At 41.6% G+C, this 1023-nt stretch overlaps 1 protein-coding gene across 7 annotated transcripts in view; it reads left to right on the plus strand.

Moving 5' to 3' along the window:
• Positions 1-1023, plus strand: part of LOC123088357 (putative disease resistance RPP13-like protein 3) — a gene marked incomplete at its 5' end in the record, with an annotated part of 4406 nt that continues 3383 nt past the window's right edge. For all 7 annotated transcript variants that reach the window (XM_044510546.1, XM_044510548.1, XM_044510547.1 and 4 more), the window contains 1 exon segment: positions 1-1023. This exon segment is cut by the window's right edge and continues 1726 nt beyond it. In XM_044510546.1, the coding sequence (XP_044366481.1) occupies positions 1-1023 (1023 nt within the window).

Raw genomic sequence — 1023 nt, forward strand, 5'->3', positions numbered from 1 at the left:
AGATCGCCATGCGGATCCGCGATCTTAAATCAAGAGTTGAAGAAGTAAGTATTAGGAACACACGCTATAGCTTTATCAAGATGGAGGCTGTGAACAACATTCAGGGGGTCAATTCCTACACAGAAGATGTTCGTAGTCACTCGGCTAACAATATTGATGAAGCAGAACTTGTGGGCTTCTCCAAACCCAAGGTGGAGCTGATTAAGCTAATGGATGTCAACACCGCAGAAGGTAATGCCAAGGTAATATGTGTTGTTGGCATGGGTGGTTTAGGCAAGACTACTCTTGCAAGGAAAATATATGATAGTGAGGAAGATATCGTAAAGAAATTCCCATCTCGTGCTTGGATCACAGTTTCACAGTCATTTAACAAGATAGGTGTGCTCAAGGATATGATCAACCAACTTTTGGGTGGAGATTCACTAAAGAGATGCTTGAATGCACTTGAAGGGAAGGTTGTGCAAGTAGAGGACCTTACCAAGTACCTCACAACATGGTTGAAGTATAAGAGGTACTTTATTATTCTTGATGACTTGTGGACCATTGATGCTTGGAAGTGGATCAATGATATTGTTTTCTCTAGTAGTAATATTAAAGGTAGTCGGATAATAGTAACAACAAGGGATATAGGCCTAGCAAAGGAGTGCACTCTTGAATCCCTTATCTACCCTCTTAAACCTCTAGAGCCAGTTGATGCCACAACATTGCTCCTAAGAAAGAGTAGGAGAACACATGAGGACATGGGGAAAGTTGAGAACTTCAAGGACATAGTTGAACAACTAGTTAAAAAGTGTGGCTGCCTACCACTAGCTGTGCTTACAATAGGAGGTATTCTTGCGACTAAAAGGTTAGGTGATTGGGAATTTGTCTATAACCAACTCCCATCTGAGCTTGAGAGCAACCCTAGCCTCGAAGTAATGAGGAGGATGGTTACTCTGAGCTATAGTCACTTGCCTTCTCATCTTAAGTCATGCTTTTTGTACTTAAGCATCTTTCCCGAGGACTATGAAATCAAAAGAAGGC

The sequence above is a fragment of the Triticum aestivum genome, chromosome 4A (assembly GCF_018294505.1).
Source record: "Triticum aestivum cultivar Chinese Spring chromosome 4A, IWGSC CS RefSeq v2.1, whole genome shotgun sequence".
Classification (NCBI taxonomy): Eukaryota; Viridiplantae; Streptophyta; class Magnoliopsida; order Poales; family Poaceae; genus Triticum; species Triticum aestivum.